The following is a 20,260-nucleotide window of genomic DNA, read 5'->3' as shown; positions in this document are numbered from 1 at the left end:
AAATTTACCTTGTCTTCCGCTTTCAAAATTCAATTTCAGTAGCGATTTATCACAACAATATCAAGAAATAAGGTAACTTATTTGTCAAGATTTGTAGTTTAACATTTACTTCTACGTTATGTATTAAGGCAGTGGCTACGATTACGGTACCGTAATCCTAGCCTCCGGTTCTAGGATTACGGGAGTTCCGTATTCCTAGACAACCCTATGAGGATAGGCTAGGACTACGGAAGTATTTTAAGAGGCATAAAGTATATGTTAGGACACGCATAAATGATGTTGTAAACTTACTTATTTCACTTAATTTTTCATGCCTGCCTTATTATTTCGTGTTTTCTATCCGCCGTTTTGGGTTAGTATAAACTTAATGGCGGCGCGCGGAAATATATTAGAAATATGAGTGTCAAAGTAAGATTTAAAAAAAATTCTATACTTTGAATTTTATGATTTATAACCATTGTATGTTATTAAAGACCATTTGTGGTGACTTGATAAAAAAATGCAGGTATATACGAAACATAGATAATTCTATATTTCCGCCCATCGCCATTAAGATTATACTAACCCAAAACGGCCGATCGATAGCACGAAATATTTAGTGAAATTAAGTGAAATGAGTAAGCTTACAATGTCATTTATGCTTGTCCTAACATAAATTTGATGCCTCTTAAATACTTCCGTAATCCTAGCCTATTCTCACAGGGTTGTCTAGAAATACGGAACTTCCGTAATCCTAGAACCGGAGGCTAGGATTACGGTACCGTAATCGTAGCCACTGCCATGTATTAAAATCAAATTGTGACATGCTTTTATAGCCTGTGAACATCATATCTATTTATATCCAAATGTGTGTGTGTTTTTTTTGTTGTTGACAGTTGGCGGGACGGTGTTGAGGTAAACATTTTTAATGTATAATTCAGTAACGTAGGTACGAAAAAACTAAATTAAATTGCGTGACTGAGACCTTTCAGAAACATAATAGATCTAGTACGTGTTTGAGAGTGAAAATAATTGCTATCTGTAGTATGTTTTAAATTTGTATCTATCTGTCAGTAGTAGACAAAAAACTTGAATTTAGTAATTTAGTAAATTCCACAAACCCCGATATTGTGATAGGTACCTGGGAAGAAGATAGAAATATCATTGCTCCAGGGTTATTGAAACATTTAATGATTCAAACCTAACTCAAATGGTCAACTTACCAACTAGAGGAAATAATATTCTAGACTTATTCCTTACTACAAACCCAACTCTAGTAAATCAGGTCAACATCATACCGGGCATCAGTGATCACAATATAGTAGAAACAAAAGTCAATACATCCGCAAGGATATGTTACCAGAAACCTCGAAAAATTCCCTTGTATAAAAAAGCAAACTGGCAGGAAATAAAACAAACAGTCATTAATTGACTACCACCAGGTTATGACCAGGTAAATACTCCGCACTAAACACAGAAGAGTTATGGGAAAATTTCTCAAATACCCTAAACAACCTTATAGAAAAATGGATTCCATCCAAACAGTCAACTATAAGAGATCACCTTCCATGTGTCAATCAGGACATTAAGAAACTAATCAGAAGGAGGAACAGAGCTTTTAAAAAGGTTAAGAAAACTAGCTCATCTTCTGATCGAAAGAAATTTCTAGACTTAAAGCATCTAGTGCGGAAAAAGGTCAAAGAGGCTTATAGCCAGTATCTTGAGCACATCCTAAACTTGAACAACACTGATGCCTCACTCCCAAATAAACCAAATACTAAGAAACTGTACTCGCTCATTAAACACTCGAGACAGGAATCTTCCTCTATCCCTCCCCTTAAGTATGAAAATAAACTCCATCTGGATGATCAAGCTAAGGCAACAGTACTGAACAAACAGTTTCAGTCTGTTTTTAGCACCAAATCACCACTAAACCTCGCCTCGCTCAGCAAAATGAAACTAACTGCAGATGGTAATTCAGTCCCTACTATGCCAGATATTAGGATAGGCACAAATGGTATTGAGAAACTTCTCAGCAACCTGAACCCCCATAAGGCCAGTGGTCCTGACAAAATCAAGCCTATAATACTTAAAACACTCTCCGTAGAACTATCCCCCATCCTTGAGGTCATATTCCAGAAATCCTTAGAGGAAGGATCACTTCCATCCCAGTGGAAATCCGCATGTGTTGCCCTCATTTTTAAAAAAAGGTGATAGGTCAAATCCAGTAAATTATAGGTCAATTTCATTAATATGTGTCCTATGCAAAGTTCTTGAACACATTGTTTCATCATCTATTGTTAAGCACTTCACCAACCATGGTATTCTGTATGACCTACAGCATGGATTTAGGGAAAAAGATCATGCGTTACTCAGTTAGTTATGTTAGTAAATGATCTGGTCACTTCAGTCTACAATAAGAAACAAGTAGATCTTATACTACTAGATTTTAGTAAGGCTTTCGACAAGGTTAGCCATGAGAAAGTCCTTCTAAAAATGCACGAATATGGAGTCAGAGGTTAACACACTACGATGGGTCAAAGGCTTCTTAGATAATAGGATCCAATCAGTAGTCCTAAATGGCACTACCTCTGATGCCATCCCAGTATCATCAGGTGTCCCGCAGGGATCTATACTTGGTCCCCTGCTCTTCCTAGCTTACATAAATGACCTCCCACAAAACGTCAGTTCCAAAGTCCGTCTGTTTGCAGATGACACGGCAATATATCTAACTTTGTCATCTGCAGACCAATCTGTCACTCTCCAAAATGACCTAAAACTTCTAGAAAAGTGGGAGTTGGAGTGGGATATAGAGTTCAACCCCTCCAAGTGTCAAGTGATCCACGCCACTAGAAGGAAACATCCTATCCCTACCCAGTATTACCTACATGAAGTCCAACTTGAATCGGTCAGCTCAGCTAAATACCTAGGCGTGGATATCTCAAATGACCTATCATGGGACAATCACATAAACAGGTCAACCAAGAAAGCTAACCAAACCCTAGGGTTCTTACGAAGAAACATTAAGGTCAAATCCCAACCCATTAAGACCATTGCTTACCAGACTCTAGTCCGACCCCAGCTCGAATATGCCTCCGAGGTATGGTCGCCCCACACCCAAACTCAAATTGACCAAATTTAAAGCGTCCAAAGGAGAGCCGCCCGTTGGATCAAGACCGACTACGGCCGTACTTCCAGTGTAACAGATATGCTACACTCCTTAAACCTTCGTCGACTGGATTTAAGGCGTATAGATTCTAGGTTATCACTCTTCTATAAGATTCATCATGATCTGGTTGCTATCCCAGTCGTAGATTACCTGACCCCAATGACCCGATGTGTCCGCTATGGCCATTCCCTAAGTTATAGGTTAATTACTGCAACCACTGACTATTACAAGTTCTCTTATTTTCCGAGAACAGTGTACCATTGGAACCAACCTCCCCCTAGTGTCGCCCACCTCCCTTCCCTAGAGCAGTCCAGTGCTGCAGTTTGCAGCCTTGAACATGTCTCGCCATAGTTATCCTGCAAACTCGAGTTTTAACCTTTTTATATCACCAAAGTTATTTTTAGTTTCTTCCACTCTAAATTTTTATCACTATATTCTTTCTCTTTTTGATTTTGACGCGCAAAACGTCTACGTTCCCGCAAGGGGTTTGACGTCTACGGAAGATAGATAGATCTGTTGTTTATGTTCTGTTGTGTATGTCATTTGATGCATTCATCGGATATTCAGTACTGTCACCATGCCCGTATGGGCCAAGTTGATAAATAAAAACTCACATACTTACAAAACTGTTACCTCCCTTAACTAATGAATTCCTACTTATTGTCGGTCTGAATGTTTAATGAATAAATATCTTATAATATACATGTTAAACCAGTTACTAAGAACGTGCTTAGAATCATTTTTAAAGTAAATTAATTCTTACACACGTACTAGTTCACAATATGCAAAATTAATGATAGTGTTACGTTTGCAGTGAAGTCCTAAGTTGATATTACTATATAGATCTAGTCTAATAAAATATGCTCCTTTTTGTTCTATTCTGTTCTGTTTTTATAAATTAAACCAAGAGCAAACAAGAAAATTTCAATTTGAGACTTTTATAATTTTTATTATTTCTAGGTATTTTATTTTTATGCATGTAGAGTTATAAAAACGGTCTTTCGTAAAACAGTGACATATATTTCTTTGAATTCCTAAACATACATTGTTTCATGTTGTAATAAATCCATATTCTGGATTCTCGGACCCCCACTGTCCATTAATAATAGATGTAAAGTAGAACTATGTCTAAGTAAAAATAAATATTGTTGGTAATAAATATGTTAAAACTACAATTCTGGTCACATACAAAAACGTAACGTTTAAGGATAGTTCAGATAAATGCCGTTCAGTTTTGTGAATGTGTTTTATCAGGGGACTTTTTATATGAACTTTCTTTACTGAAAGTCTGAAGTTATATTGTAAACTAAAATGACACTCCTGTATATGAATATTCAGTCGCTTGAACATTTTACTTGAACTCCATCTTAGTAGTTTAATTTGGATGACGCAATTACTAGATACGTTTGTAGTCATCATTCTCTTCCATTTGACAAACGTCATAATCCCGAGACTAGGGCACCACGTCAAACATCTGGTATGCGAGAATTCTAGGGAAAGTAGCGATAAAGTCTTAACAGCACTCATGTAGCCTAAGAACTTATAACCACATTCGTTCAATTTCTTGCATCGGGCGAGAAAGCTTTTGCATACTTGGGCAAATGTCTTGGACCTATCAGAATGCACAATTTTAGTGCTTGTCTATAAACATCTGCTTGTCACTTATAAGTTAATATTTGAATTGAAACCTTTATTGATCTAGACATATAGAGCCATCAGTTGATTTTGCTGGGGAGGGTTGGTGGAGGGGACTGGGAAGGGGGTGGAGGGGGCTGGGGAGGATGGGTTGAGAGGGCAGACTTGTATGATCTGACAATACTGAGACTGTGTTAAGGTGAAGGAAACTGTATAATTGATCAACAATAAAGCTCCGCAGCTAGCCAGGAGAATTCAGAGCCTGAGTATAACCTGCAAAGTAGCACTTCAGTGAATTCCATCCCATTGTGGACTTGCTGGCAATGAAGAGGCAGACAAACTGGCTAAGGTAGGAGCTCAGTCAGAGCAACCAACAGAACCTGTGAATTACAAGGAGAAAGTCACAATCATCAAGGCACCATGTGGTGAAGAAGATCAGACTGCGGAGCATATACTTCAGAGATGTAAAATGCATGACCAGGAGCGAGCTGCGACTTGGCCGATAGATACCTCAGTCCACCAGAAACTGTATTGAGGCATTGAGGATCTGCGGCAAACCACAAGTTTCATCGAGGCTACTGGTCTGACAGTGTAGACGCGAACGACAAGAAAAAGAAAAGAAGATGTACAAATCTATTCTCTTTATGACTGAAGTTTATCAAAAAGCATATAAAAACTTTGTTCTTATGAATTAATTTTAATGAGTGTAAGATTATAAGACATTTATAAAACTTGACTTATTCTTGCATATTTAGTTTATGCTTATGTATTTTAGCTTAACTCTGATGAAAACTTGACACTCATTTGAATCACGCCCAAACCCGCTTTCAGGAAAGGCCAAATTGAATACTGTTGCCAAGAGAAGGCGTGGTCATGACCCTATTAGGGCTCGACTCCAGAATAAGCGACCGATGCCCTAACCACTTGACAATTTATTAAGCATGCGTTGATTTCTTTGATAATCAAAATTGTGCGTATAATCAAAATTGTTATTCGTATTATACCGCTGTGAAGTCGCCCTGAAACTTGTTTGAGGAAAATTTTGACATTAAGGGGACGCATACTTTGAAATTAGAAAAAAGTGGATTGGGTAAGATAAAATTTACCTGCAAAAAGTACAAAGTTTTGGTACATGAAATAGATACTGTTTCAACTGTTATAAGTACACAAAGGATTGCTCACTAAAATAAAAATGAGAAAAACTGAAACAAGAAAGTTATTGTTGAATTACACAAGACTCATTGTATACATTCAAATTCAACAATTAATATTTTTGTGCGAAAATAATAGTGCTTTACCTTGTCCAAACATTTATCAATCTCCTACAGATTCTAATTTAAAGAAAAAAAGTGAAATAAGTTCACTGTCTTGCTTTTCATTTTGCATATGTAAGCTAAAACACATTATTTAGTTTGTTTACAAAGTAGTGCATAAGAAAAGATATGGTGGTCAAGGAATGCCACCAAAACTAAAAGAGTATATTCCCCTTAATACATTAAACATTTATCGTTACAGAAGTCGAGTGGCTTACAATAAAGGCCTAGAAATGTTTCCATTATTAATTTTCAACTTGTTATTCATGAACTACAATGCACTTAAATATCAAAACACATTGAACAAACTTTTGAAAATGTATTGTCTTAAAAATCCCTAAAATAAGGTATGGAATTTGGTCGAGAGGTCCAATCAATGTGTATATGTGCAAAAGTAACATTCTTATCTTATTCACAAAACTTACTAATACACAGCAGGAATGTCAATGATCAAAACTGGACGAATATATAGTTATCCTCACTTTAATGTCATTTATAATTTGTCCTTGAATTCTCCACCATACTTTTCATAACTCTGTTTGCACGAGTTGCACGAGAATGCTTTCATTCACGTAAAAAACGGGGTCAGATAAGTTGTAAAAGCAATATATCGTCTAAACGTAATTAATGGATTATGCAGTTCAAGAAAAACTTTATCTCATAACGTAATGAACAAGTATAATGTTGTAACAACAACTATACTTAAACTGATCTAAGTAGCAGTCGGTTTATAAGTGACTTTATTGATTCATTTTGTGTTTTGTTATTGTTGTCATAAAGTATAACGGAAGTACCTCACAACTGAAGCGGAAACCAGTTTGATGCGCAAAGTAGTCCATTGTAAGTAATATTTTTTGATAAATGTCCATAGAAATTAATAATTTTCTGATATTAAAGACGAATCTCTGAATAGGATTCGTTATTTGATAAGAAATTATAATCATCGACATGTTTTTTTTTAAAAATCATAGACACGTGCTGACACCTAAGTTATCTCCCGTTGTTTATTAGAGTTACCTTTCGTCCGGCGCAGTAATACTTTTTGCAGTGAATCGCCGAGAAGTCGTGGGAAAATTAGAAACCATGTAAATAAACTAAAATTAACCACATTTTCAAGATCAATTTCAAGTGATCGACGTTATGCATTTAACCCACCTGACCTGTGTAGCATCTTAGATATCTGTTCTAAGGTATTCATTGTGTAGAATGTCATGTTATGCCCTTGCAGTGCTAATCCCACTCTGATTTTTTTGTTTACATTTTTTATCAGTGAGAAATATGGCGTCCATCCCGAGCTGAAATGACGTGGCGTTAAATTTTTACATGTTTAAGCAAACCTGGTGTGTTAGAAAGGAAATTTCATCCCTTCAACATTTTTTGTAACACTGGTATTGTAAAAAACCTGTGTTTTCCTTATACAAAAGCTTAATATTTTGTGTTGAATGTACTTTCACAAAGACCTCTGTTTTCCTATTACATTCATAGTACCACATCCTTATCCACAAAGTACTGAATATTACAGGTGTCCATCAGTATTATATCAGTTTAGGAATATGTTTTTTTATCTTCCCACCATCGATTTCTTGAATATGCACCCCTTCCTCATTTCTGTATGAACTGTGAATGTAGCAGTATGCGTCCCCTTAAGGTAGTGAACACGTAATGACACTCGGTAATTTCCGTATGATTACGTATTCTCGTCAGGCTATTCGGCATTCTTCGGACGTAAATGTAGCTCAACGCGCACAAGGCTTGTAACACCGTATAATTGCCCAACAATGGAATAATAGTGTTAATAATAGCCCGAAGTTAAGAACATATAAAAATTTAAATCTAATTTCTCAACAGAACAATATGTACTATTAAACCTTGAAAAGAATGAACGTTCGGTGTTGGCACAGTTTCGGTGTGGGATTTTAGCTTTGAGAATTGAAACGGGACGCTACACTGGCGAGGAAGTCAATAAAATAACATGTAAACTTTGTGAGTATAATCAAGTTGAAAATAAAATGCACTTTTCATTAGACTGTGTGAAGTACGATCACATTAGACAGCAAATATTTGGTAACATATTAGCAGACGGTGCGTATGTACAGAAAACCCCAGAGTATAAACTATGTTGTTTGTTAAGAGAACATACAAGAAAAACTGCAAAATATATTGTGAAAGCTTTCTTGTACAGACGGACATCTTTATACACTTAAATACAATTAACAGCTTATGTTTATCTTATTGCCATACATGACATTTAAATATAAATACAATACACATAATGGGATTTTGCATGAAAATTATTTTGAATTTTTCAGCAATGTCTTTCGTTAAGGTTCATGTAAAGTGTTTGAGACTACCCCTTGGGTAAATTTTCATTTTGGAAATTATACCCGACAGACCCATAATATGTATAACATATATATACAAAGTTGTTCAGATGAAGTAGAGAATACTTTATATAGAGGTCACCTTGTTTGGTAATATGTATTTTGTCTTACAAAACATGTACTTCAACTGTCCACATTATATTTTGTACAATATCAAACTTCTTTTTCAAACATACTTTTTCTCTAAATTTGTTTTTATTGTGTGTCTTACATACTTATCTAGGTACTCCGGGAAATGAAAAATAGTTTACTTTTATATTTGTTGAAATACTGCAGTTTTTTTTGTCAATTTGACAGCTCTACTTTCACCTTCATTTTGCAATGTTTGCATTTTTTTAAAATGTACATGGTTTGTAACACTTTCAACCCCCGGAGTACCTGGACAAACATGTTAGACGCATGATGATAAGAAAAGTAATAACAAAATACTTTTGAAAAATTTCTAATTATAGACTAGGTTATGATGTACTAAATTCATGATAAATCAGAATACTGAATAAAAGTATAGTAGTCGCAACTTGACCGCGATGGTTGACCTTAGACTGATTATTCATATCGATTATTTCATAGTAGAAATCAAGGGTGCTTAGAGTAGCCGTGTATGTTTATATTGAATTAGTTTGTATACAGTTCTGTATCAAAGTATATATACTTACATTTGATCAGTTAAAACTTTCCGTATACTCCTTTTCGATAATAGGTTGTGCCTCATTAGGTATTATAATACAAAGGTCAACCATCGCGGTCAAGTTGCGTCCACTATAATACGTGAATACAATTCATAAGATGAAACTTTTACTTAAACTTTTGAGTTTAACGCCGATTCCTTCACTTTTTTCAATAAGAGTTGTCCTCTGCTGATATTATTATTATTATTATTATTATTATTATTATTATTGAAATGTGAATCTCATGTTTATGTTATGTACATACTAAGAGAATTTAATAATAAACTTGTAAACTTGTAAACTTGTTATTTTCTACAAAATAGCACATGAACAGTCAAAGCACATGTGATATACTATGCCCCAACGATAACTTGATATTTACAAACATGACTATAAATAGATTAAAATGGACCATAGGGAATTCAACATTTTTCTAACATGTTACAATCTAAATATTTCTAGATTTTGTACCAATTGTAAATTAGCTCAGTGGTAAAGCATACAGTCCATGTTCAGCAGAGCTTTTGCCGTGTGGGTTCGAAACTCAGCATCGACATTAAATTTTTATTTCACTTTCGCATAAACATTTAGATTCCTTCATGAACTCTGTGACAACACGACAGAGAAGTATCTTAAGCCGATATGGCAGATCAGAAAAGTTTAGCATTATATCAAAGATGATATTGATTAAATGCATGCATTTAAGCCATGCAAATAATAAACATACTGTTGTGTTATATAAAGACATACATACAAACACAAACCATCAAAGAAAGAAACAAAATACGGGAACAAAAATGAAAACGAATAGAAAAAAATGAAAAAAGAATGAAAAATTAAAAAAACCCTCATGAGGATTCGAACCCACAAAATGATTTGCTTATATCCAATTGTTATCTGCGTTTTACCCGACTGAGCTATGTTGCCATATAATCATAGAACAAATAAAATGAAAGAAATACTAATATCTACTTGTCAGGTAATATGCAAGCATTATGAATTGTTATGTCATCGGTTATCATGAAATAGAGTCGTCCTCGCGTTTCGGCGGGAATCTCGTTATCATTGGTGATTAGTATAAGACAAAACGTGTTGTCCAAAAAGGAATAACCTGTGTTAATAGTTTCTTCTATTTATTATGAACAATTTGGTGTATTCTTTATGATAGACCAAGGCCTATGCGGCGTAAAAAACTAAAACAAAAATTCACCCGAGGGGTGGTTTCAAAAGACTTTACTTGAACCTGAAAACCACGTTTAACTATTGAATTTGATCTTCTTTAACTATACCTGATTAATTACTACACGTTGTTTTATATACTATTTGTAATTCAAAAGTGACTTATAGACCCGTGGGGCCGGGTGTTCCTTATATTACTGATGTATTTGTATATACAATGTATTGAATATGTATAACACAAGTCATAATTTACTTACTTACCTTAAATCGGTGGTATCAGAAGACATCCCGGTCGGACTTTAATTGCGATCCCATTTAGAAACATACCCCGTTAAGCCTAAGTAAATTTAATTCGCCCTAGGCAACTTATCGGGTTCATGACAATGTCGACTCATGTCTGAGTGACTGATAAGAATACCTTGGGGTAGATTTTTAATAACATTGAACAGTACGAAGAATGGATTGATAAAAGCTAAACATAAATCAGTGGTCGTATCAAGATTTATTGTGTTAAAAATGTGAACTTAGATACCGTTACCTTTATTTACTCAAAACACAAAAAAAAATCAAATCAAACATACGAGATAAGCGTCAAGCAGGGATAGGAAAAGCGTTTTTAACCGATGTTGTCATGAAGTAAATAAGAAAGTGATATACTCAATGTACTGGTTTTATAGAAAATGCAAACAATTAGTGAAGTTAAAGTACACAGTTTGAATACAGTGTCATGTTAGGAGTGGAAATATTGCATAGTGGTAAGTTCTTACCTTGTTCCGTATTCTTAAAGTTATGTTCAGTTTAGAATCCTGATTTTCATGAAAAAAAACTTGTTTACATCCGCTTTAAATTTAGATTTTGAAACACAGTATATTATCTGTCCAAACCTACATTAAAGATAACTAGGACAACCGCATTCCTATCTCCCTGACGCGTTGAACTTTTTTTGGTCCAATCCTTTTGTATTAACCGTTGATTTAAACACAGCTTGCCATTTGTTTACATACTCTTCATTGACCTAAGGTTATAAACAACATCAAAACAAGTTTGTGATGTATTGTTTAGTAATATGAATTACCTTTTTAACAATCTTTACACCCTATGTAATTTTAATTCAGTTTTAGCTTTTAGTGCCTGGTTTGATCTATGGATGCACGAACTATTCGTGACTTCAAGAATAGTCATTAATTGCTAAGAATTAATCCCTCCCTTCTCTGTTATCTACATCTACATCTTTCACCCAACCGTCGATTTCAGACTATCACTGGGCGGCGCTGCCAGAGAAACAGTTGTTAAAGAAATGATATGTTACAATGTTAAAAGAATAAAAGCTAAAAAAAGACAGTATGCTACAGTTAAAATAGGACAGAGGCAAAAGAATTACATACTGACCACCGCCAGCCTCTCTCTAAATATACTGAGACTGGGGCTAGATTTGACATAAGTTGGTAGGGAGTTCCAGAGTCGAGTCGGATGGTCCTTTGGAAGTAGGAGTTAGAGAAGTACTGAGTGTGAGACAAGGGGATTAAGTAATTTAGGTTTCTAGTTTGAATAAGATGAGATTGGTCGACTGCAACTGTCTGGGTCCTTATTTTATAAAACATTACTAATGAATTGTGTAACCTTCTATACTGGAGTGTATTCCATTCTAACGTTTTCAACATTTGTGTAACACTGCTGGTGTAACTATAGTCGTACATGACGTTTCTAGCAGCTGACCTTTAAACATTTTCGACTTTGCTAGTAAGGGTTTTTTGCCAAGGATGCCAGACGCTTGAACAGTACTCCAGTTGAGGGCGGACATGGGTGTTGTAGGCAGCAATTTTGACCCTTTTTATTGTCAGTTTTGACGTTTCGTTATATGAAGCGAAGAGTGGAAGTTGCTTTGGAAGTAATATTGTCAATGTGTTTGGACCAGTTTAAATCTTTGGAAATGGTTATGCCTAGGTATTTAGCTGCCTCACAAGTTTTTAACTCTATGTTGTGAAGTTTGTAGGGGTAGACCACAGGATCTTTCTTTCAAAAGATTCTAAGGACTTCACACTTGTCCGGGTTGAACTCCATGGACCATGTCTTCTCCCAGGTTTCTAAGCTATTGAGGTCTTGTTGCAAAGATATACTATCTGAAATTGAGTTGATGGTAAGGTATATTATGGTGTCATCTGCAAACATTCTTGCGTTACATTTGACCGAGTCTGGTAAGTCATTGATATATACCAGGAAGAGACAGAGCCCAAGAACAGACCCCCGGGGAACTCCAGACAGTACAGGAAGTTCACTGGAAAAATAACCATCAACAGCGACTTTCTGGGATCGGTTGGACAGGAAAGATTTGACCCATTTGGTGATTTGTGGGTTGACACCAAGGCATTGTAGCTTATAAATTAATCTTATGTGATCGACCTTGTCAAATGCCTTGGAAAAGTCCATGACAATAATATTTGTTTTTTGACCCTGTTCAGTGTTATTGTAAAATTCCTTAGTGAAATTAATGAGCTGAGTCTCACAACTGTGACCTGATCTAAAGCCGCGCTGGAACTGGCTAAGTAGCTCATGCTTGTCAAAATAGGTCATACGATTGGAAACAACAATGTGTTCATGGAGTTTGGAAGCAATGCAAGTTAAAGAAATTGGACGATTGTTACTAGGTTTAGACTTGAGACCTTTTTAAATACGGGGGCTACGGTGGCTTTTTTCCAGTCACTGGGTACTAAGCCAGATTCGAGAGATAACTTGTCTATATGGGCAAGTACAGGAGCAATTTCATGGTGGAGTTATTTTAGGATGCGTGGGGATAATTCATCAGGTCCTGAGGCTTTATATGGGGATAGGCCATGGAGCAGTTTTCCCACACCTTCAGTGGTGACCTGTATCTTACTCATCTTGGAGACTGGGGGTGAGAGGACGTTGGAACATATATGCTTCAGAATAAGGGGCTGGGGAGGGGAAAAGACAGATTCAAATTGTTTGTTTAAGATATTAGCCTTTTGGACGGGGTCTATGTGGGTAAGACCATCTGATTTGAGGGGGGCAATGCCGACATTTTCTTTTTTGTTGTGCTTGATGAAGCTGTAAACCTTTTTGATTTTACCAGGTTGTGAATCATGGTCAAATATGATGCTTTCTATATATGACCAGTATTGTGCTATTGTGCTCTTATTTGCTTCTGGATAGAAGGACCCATGTGGTTCTGGGACGATCTGTGTATGAAAAGAATTGGATCCACTGCCTTACCCTTGCATGATCGGAAGAGGCGACTAATAGGGTCTTAACACTTGGTTTTGCAGTAACTCTGTGATTCCAGCAGATATGCAAATTTTGATTCCATACGTCATGTTTTTATTTCGATGTAAATGAGATGTGGAACCAAAATTTGTAGTCCTGTTTGGCGCCATATAACCTATACTGTGTTGGTGCGCCGTAAAACCCAAATAGATAAATAAATAAACTGGATAGAAGACTTAAAGGATTTGAATCTTTGTTGGCGGGCTGGGGAGGGAGATTTGTGCAGTTTCCGGTATAGTTTATCACGCTTGTGTATAAGCCTGATAATTCCAGGGGTTAACCATGGCAAGTCGGCACGGGGTTTAGACATTTTGGATGGAATGTGTTTTGACTGGGATTCATTAAGGCAATCCTTGAATGAATTTCACGCTACTTCAGAGTCTGAATGGTTTTCGGTGAGAAAGCTAGCACCAAAAGCCTTCATATCAGATTTTAGTCCTTCCCAATTAGCCTTTTTGTAGAGCTAAATAGGGCGTCTAGGTTGGGTTGGGCGGCCCCTATTAAGATTCAGTTCATGGAATATTATATCATGATCTGAGGTGGCTAGACTCGGTAGGGATTTAACCAGATTGACATGGGATGGATGGTTTGTGAAAAAGAGATCAAGGGTGTTGGATAACCTAGTTGGGATCTTAACTATTTGTTCAAGATTATAATGGGAGCATCTTTCAATAAATTCTTCATAAAAGGATCTGTTTTTACAAGTTTGTTTAGGGGACTCATTTGACCAATCAATGTCAGGGAGGTAAAAGTCTAAAAAAGTCCAAGAAGTCATACTATGCTGCCCTTGGGTATTTTACTAAGGGATAACCAGAGTTGGGACAGGGAATCGGCGTCTAATTCTTGGGGTTTATAGTAGGCTCCGACAAAGGCCAGTGATGGTAATTTTGGCCCAGGTTATATTGCACGAGGTCTTGAGGTCTGGTTGATCTTGGCTCATCAGTGAGTTAGATATAGTTATCATTACTCCTCCGCCTTGACCTTCACTCCTGTCATCCCTATATACTTTATAATTAAGATTTTCAGGAAATATTTCAGAGGAACTGATGTCTGGCTTAAGCCATGTTTCAGTAACTTAATTTAAGGCAAATAACATCTGGTTTAATTTGGTCGATGACTAGGTGTAATTCAGGGATTTTGTTTTTGACAATGCGAATATTAATGTTAAGGACTGTGAGACGTTCAGATGTTTTTAGTTTAGGTTTGGGAGTAACCTTTCTCTTTTTAGGAATTGGGATAGATGAGGCCTTTGGGGTTTCTGGGGCCTCATGGAGAAAAGAAGAGCTATTTAAGCTGAAACTTACTTTACTGTGGTCGTGTCCTAGAGGAGAATAGTACGAAGTGTCACTGAGAGTATATTGGGATTCAGTCAGTGAACTTGAGTGGTTAAGAGAGCCGCACTATTACCAGCTGAACTTTGAGTCTGAGAGTTTATCGTAAGTATGACTGCCAATGCCTTTGCAGTCTATGTGAAACCAAGTTTCGCATTTGTCACACAGGATGCTTTTTTGTGACCAGGACACATTTTGGGAACATATCCCGCACGGGTACTGGGTAGGACAGGAAGCGCCTGGCGGGCCTGGGTTTGGTTCAATGTCTGGGGTCTGACATGCCAGAAGACAAAAAAGAAATAATAAGGAGGTCTTACTAGCACTGGGCTTCTCTTTGTGTTTTCTATATGAAATTACTGTTTTAAGGACGTTGGCAACTGAGATACCAACAATACTGGATTTTGGAGGGAAATGGTCGCACAGTAAATTACTCTGATCTGCTGAGCGGGGGAAAATGTAATGTGCAACTATAAAGATGAAAAGGCATAACAATGTCAGCCTTAGTTCCATCCTTGCTGGATTAGGATGATATCTAGACCAACCAGCAACTCTTTGTCCGAATTGGGTAATTATCAGAAAATAGTACAGTTGCAGTACGAGTCAAAAGCATCCAATAAGCTGGGAAGGTAATAGGAATTATCTACACAGCTGGTTAACTAATAAGTATCTTACCACCACCAGTTATACAAAATAAGGATATTGTTGGAAAGTTTCAAGTAAATTATTATTTTGTGTAAAGTTTACGAAAAAGATGTGAACTGTTCTCGACGCATGGCAAGACGTTTCCTATTTGCTCAAACATGTCAGCGTTGGGATCTTTTACAAATAACAAAGCTTCATTATTGTTACATAATTAATTAACTCAAATACATTCCCTGTATAAGTATACAGATATTTCATAGAAGTTGATGAATGGCCTTTTATAAACATTTTACTGACAATTAACACCACAAAATATCATTTCTCTTGTATTACAGACCACAATTCGGAGCTTTCACCAGAAAACCACTACACCAGAATGATGATATGGAGACCGTTGTTACGTTTTATAAGAACACATACCCTACTACTACATGTCACAAATACATCCAACAAGTTTCGAATTCAGCCATATTTGGCACTTAGAGTTACAACGATATCTGTGCTTCTTTTCTTGTTCATACTGTTTATAAATCAAGGTAAATATAAGCAGTCCGGTGATAGTAGATCTATTAGGATTTTGCCATTTTTTCATTCTTATATTTCTTTAGTTTAATTAAAACGATATACAGCATGATTCGCGTTTATGGCTGTATGGGCGTACAATAAATAATATGTACCGTCAAACCTGTGTTAAAAACCACCTCTGAACAGAGACCACCAGTCTCTAAAGACCACATGTTTTGTTTCCCATTTTAACATTTACAGTGTATTTTAACCTGTGAATAAAGACCACCTCCAAACAAAGACCACATTTTGGTTCTCACAAGGGTGTTCTTTGTAGACAGGTTTGACTTGTAATTAGAATAAAATCTGGTGTTAATGAGCGGTCGATAATTTGGATCTTACATGTAAATAAACACATTCTATTTAACAATTTATCTTTAAAATGTTTAAAAATTTCCCCACAACGATGAGATGTAAAATAAATGCAGATTTTAGTGAGATGTAATAATTAATTAGACTTTACAATTAGATTTTACTGCGATAGTAAAGGCATTAGATTGTATCGGGATATAAAAGACAATAATATAATAGTTAGGTATTACATAGTTTATCAATTAGATTTTACAGTTAGATATTACAGAGACTATCAATTACATTTTACAATTAGATTTCACTGAGATGTTAAGGACTGTCAATTAGATTGTACTGAGATGTAAATACTGAGATCATGAGATGTAGAAGACGCTTAAAGTTCAGCGAGATGTGAGATATAATTATATTAGGTCTTACTGAGATGAAATTGACAATTAGACAAGTCCATACTATTCAATGAATGTAAAAGGTTTTATGACGGTTCAAAGTCGGGGTTATGTCATAAATGTGGACTTTTCTATACACATTTGTAGAGAATGGCAATTTTCACAAAATTTTAAGAGTGAAGGCAGTTTGCAAACTTTACAAAACAAATACGTGATAGTGTTCGTTCTGTTTTGCAGTACGGAAGTTGAGGTTTAATTCCACATATTTATTAGAGGTCTGTCATAAATCATTGATGTTATAATCAATAACTGAATGAAATTAAGCTTGTATATTTTCAAAAGTTTAGCAGTTCTGAAAATTAATTATATTTTATCCTGTTAGAACTTAACAACTATGCCCCAACAATAACGTGATGTTTACAAACGTGACTATAAATAGATCTAAGTACTAGCAAATAAATGTATCGATATGGAATTCAACATTTTTTGTAACTTGTCAAAATCTAAATATTTAACGTGTTCGTGTCAATTACAAAGTAGCTTAGAGGTAAAGCATACTGTTTATGTTCAACGGATCTGTTTTTCGTGTGGGTTCGAAACTCAGCGAGGACAATTAATTTCTTTCATTTTTGCATAAAAATTAGATTTCTTCGACATGGCAGCAGAGAAAGGTTTAGTACGGAATCAAAGACTACATGAATAAAATGCATGTACAAAAGCGAATAATGAACACAATGTTATGTTATGTAAAGACATACATGCAAATATAAACAATCAAAGAAAGAAACAAAGAATACGAAATCAGAAACGAAGAACAGGAGAAGCCAAATTATCTGAAAAAAGTCTTTATGAGCTATTTTGCCTTATACCTTTTGGACAGTTAAAATGAAACAAATACTGATATTTATTTGTCAAGTAATGTACAAGAAATATGAATTGTTATTTTATCAGTTATCATGAAAAATGGACGCGTCCTCGCGTTTGCCCGGGAATCACGTTATCATTGGGGATTATTAAATTATATATCCTTGTCTGGTCAAAGTTCGTGGATATAAGAAACAACCATTTCATATTTGAATAAAATTAGCAAACAGCAACAAATGTATACTTACAATAAAATATTTAATATATATCCTTTTAACAGACACGCAAAAGGCATCAAAATACCATAAACCTTCCAGAAATATGCAAAACAAAACATGCATGTCTGTTAGTCAACCTACTTTCATTTTAATGCAAGTTCGTTTGTTTGTGTTGGGTTTAACGCCGTTTTTCAACAGTATTTCAGTCATGTAACGGCGGGCAGTTAACCTAACCAGTGTTCCTGTATTCTGTACCAGTACAAACCTGTTCTCCGCAAGTAACTGCCAACTTCCCCACATGAATCAGTGGTGGAGGACTAATGATTTCAGACAAAATGTCGTTTATCAAATAGTCACGGAGAACATACGCCCCGTCCGAGCAAGTTCGTGGATGACGTCATCAGTTTATGTGCTCACGCAATATTGTGAAAACCAAAACCAGACTATCAAGTTAAAATGTAAGCAAAGCAGACGAGATCGTATTTAGGAAATAAAAATGTAATTCTATGGTGTTTAAGGGGATTATGAGTTAGGGGCAATTTGGGATTAGTGAATACAACTTGTGAAGGTATTTTTGCATGCTTGGGCTTTTATTGGTGTTCTTACCTGTTAAATCCTCTTATTTTGACTTTTTTTGGTGTTTGACAAAAGTTTGTGTTTACTTCCGGATTTTCTGCGTACGCCAAAGCTGGAGTGTGACGTCATATATGATAGGGAATCAACGAACTTACACTATCCACGAACTTAGGCCGGACAACGATATAACTAGCAATTATACATGATAACTACAGCTCTTATTTTTCCATTAGTTAGGTGTTTACTTTTCCATAAGGAACAAACTTTATACCCCATTCACAAAAGAATATTACTGATAATGTCATTGATTAACCCATAGGCCTAATACAATGTATTTCTAATTTTAGATTCGGATGAACACGAAACGATTTTTGTGACTCAGAGACCGTTTTTCGTCAAAAGAGAAGACTTGCAGTTTCTAAGAAACCAAGAAAAGTGCACGAATGAAACCTTCTTGATGATTTATATTCATTCAAAACCTGACAATGCCGAAAGAAGGCGCATGATACGAAACACATGGGGATCACGTGATATTTTGGAAAAACACCACGCGAGATTAATTTTTGTAACAGGTGAAGTTGCAGACGAAAATTTACAAATTTTTCTTGACTTTGAAAATGAATTACATAAAGATATTATTCAAGTAAACTTTATTGATTCTTATAGAAACCTGACATATAAAGCAATTTCTGGATTAAAATGGGTGACTGAAAATTGTCAAAATGCTACATTTGTTCTAAAGACAGACGATGACATAATAGTTGACATAAACACAGTAGTAACTTTAATGATGTCAGATAATGATAACAGATGGCAAAAGACGAATCTTCTTGCTTGCCATATTTGGAAACACATGGATGTCGATAGAAATAAGAGCAGTAAGTGGTACACATCTTATGACGAGTATCCAGACGACTTCTACCTCAGCTATTGCTCTGGCTCAGCATTTATCATGAGTTATGATGTAGTTAAGAAATTTTATTTGAAATCTCACGAGACTCCATTCTTTTGGGTTGATGATTATTACGTCACAGGCATGTTGGCTCTCGCTACTAACGTCACCCCTGTCCCACTGAATGAAAGATACAGTGTTTTAAAAACTGCAGATCTGCGAAAAGAGCTGCCCAGCAATGCAAGTCTAACATTTATTCACTCTCCTGATACAAATACATCTTCGTATGTTTGGCAAAACTATCTAGGAAGAAAGGGACAAACACTGAAAAAGCAAACCATGTAGGATTGGGACAACATGTGCCATCAGTCTTTTATGTAAATTTGTGTTTTATAATAAAGAGTGATACTGTTCTATTTTTATGGTGTTCCATATTTCAGGGATATATCGAAGTGTAGTTTTAATATAAACTCTGTGAAAGGTCATTGCAGAATGGTTAATATTAACGAATATACAATCTTTACAAACGGGTTACTCTCAAAACAAAACCAAAGCGCAAAATATTTAGCTTTGATTAAAGCATTTCTGATATCTTCCTGAATCCCAGTAAATGTAGGCCCTTAGTATCTAGCGGATACTGAGGACTTACTCCAAAATCGAAACCAACCTTCATTTTTTTATGTATCTTTTCAGAATTGTTCAGACAGTACAAATGTATATTGTCTAATGAGTTTTCCCCGAAAGTAAAGTTTCTAAGAGGCCTGTACTGGTTCTTCCCAGGAAAGACGGCTTCGCGTGTATCGGTTCTATACACCGGGTACGTTAAAGAACCAGACTGTCTATTCACAAAGAGCTAGGCTAAGTTAGCC

At 35.8% G+C, this 20,260-nt stretch overlaps 2 protein-coding genes across 6 annotated transcripts in view; one reads left to right on the top strand and one right to left on the bottom strand.

The window, feature by feature from the left end:
- Positions 1 to 11,201, bottom strand: part of LOC123523145 (putative oxidoreductase YteT) — a 45,107-nt gene extending 33,906 nt beyond the window's left edge. For 2 of the 5 annotated variants that reach the window (XM_053549278.1, XM_053549276.1), the window contains exon 1: positions 9 to 184. The gene's annotated coding sequence lies outside the window, so the exon portion shown is untranslated. Of the gene's footprint in view, positions 1 to 8; positions 185 to 761; positions 895 to 10,585; positions 10,721 to 11,091 lie in introns of those variants that run through there. The other 3 variants (XM_053549277.1, XM_053549280.1, XM_053549279.1) reach the window with 3 other exon arrangements.
- Positions 10,784 to 19,804, top strand: LOC123523144 (beta-1,3-galactosyltransferase 5-like). The gene is made up of 3 exons (XM_053549288.1): positions 10,784 to 11,079; positions 15,915 to 16,115; positions 18,847 to 19,804. Exons 1-3 carry the CDS (start codon positions 11,052 to 11,054, stop codon positions 19,734 to 19,736), a joined length of 1,119 nt encoding a protein of 372 aa, XP_053405263.1. The 5' UTR covers positions 10,784 to 11,051; the 3' UTR covers positions 19,737 to 19,804.
- Positions 19,805 to 20,260: the final 456 nt, after the last annotated feature.

This window comes from Mercenaria mercenaria, chromosome 8 (genome assembly GCF_021730395.1).
Source record: "Mercenaria mercenaria strain notata chromosome 8, MADL_Memer_1, whole genome shotgun sequence".
Taxonomy (NCBI): domain Eukaryota; kingdom Metazoa; phylum Mollusca; class Bivalvia; order Venerida; family Veneridae; genus Mercenaria; species Mercenaria mercenaria.
Note: the sequence above shows the minus strand (reverse complement) of the source record. Positions and strands in the feature narration are given on the sequence as shown.